The sequence below is a fragment of the Colobus angolensis genome, unplaced genomic scaffold, assembly GCF_000951035.1.
Source record: "Colobus angolensis palliatus isolate OR3802 unplaced genomic scaffold, Cang.pa_1.0 Scaffold76, whole genome shotgun sequence".
NCBI lineage: Eukaryota > Metazoa > Chordata > Mammalia > Primates > Cercopithecidae > Colobus > Colobus angolensis.
Window position 1 is genome coordinate 467,199 of NW_012121376.1, and position 377 is coordinate 467,575.

Here is a 377-nt window from a genome sequence, read left to right on the forward strand (position 1 = left end):
CGGTTCGATCGCTGCCGGGACCTGAGGCAGCCCGGAGTCGGCGTCCCTTCTCCCTCTCCGAGTGCTGCTCCTGTCATTGTGGCCATGGACGGTAAGAGGTCGCGGCCGTCCTCCGGGGACTCGCGCGCGGGGCGGGGCCGCTTCTCCCACTGGCGTGGGCTCCGCCCACCTGGGGCCGCGGGCGGGGCTTGGGAGAGCTCTTGGGCCTCGACCCTCGATCCCAGACCCGGGACCCCTTCCCCAGGGCCTCGACCCCCGATCCTCGACCCAGACCCATTCCCTGGGGCCTCAACCACCGACCGGGACCCCTTCCCCCGGGCCTCGACCCTCGATCCCCGACCCGGGACCTCTTCCCTGGGGACTCGACCACCCACCCG

The 377-nt window shown here is 72.9% G+C and overlaps 1 protein-coding gene across 1 annotated transcript in view; it reads left to right on the forward strand.

The window, feature by feature from the left end:
• Nucleotides 1–6: 6 nt before the first annotated feature.
• Nucleotides 7–377, forward strand: part of CHMP1A (charged multivesicular body protein 1A) — an 11,143-nt gene continuing 10,772 nt past the window's right edge. Inside the window, exon 1 of the mRNA XM_011928068.1 lies at nt 7–91. Within this exon, the coding sequence (XP_011783458.1) occupies nt 85–91 (7 nt within the window). The 5' untranslated portion in view covers nt 7–84. The remainder of the gene's footprint in view (nt 92–377) is intronic.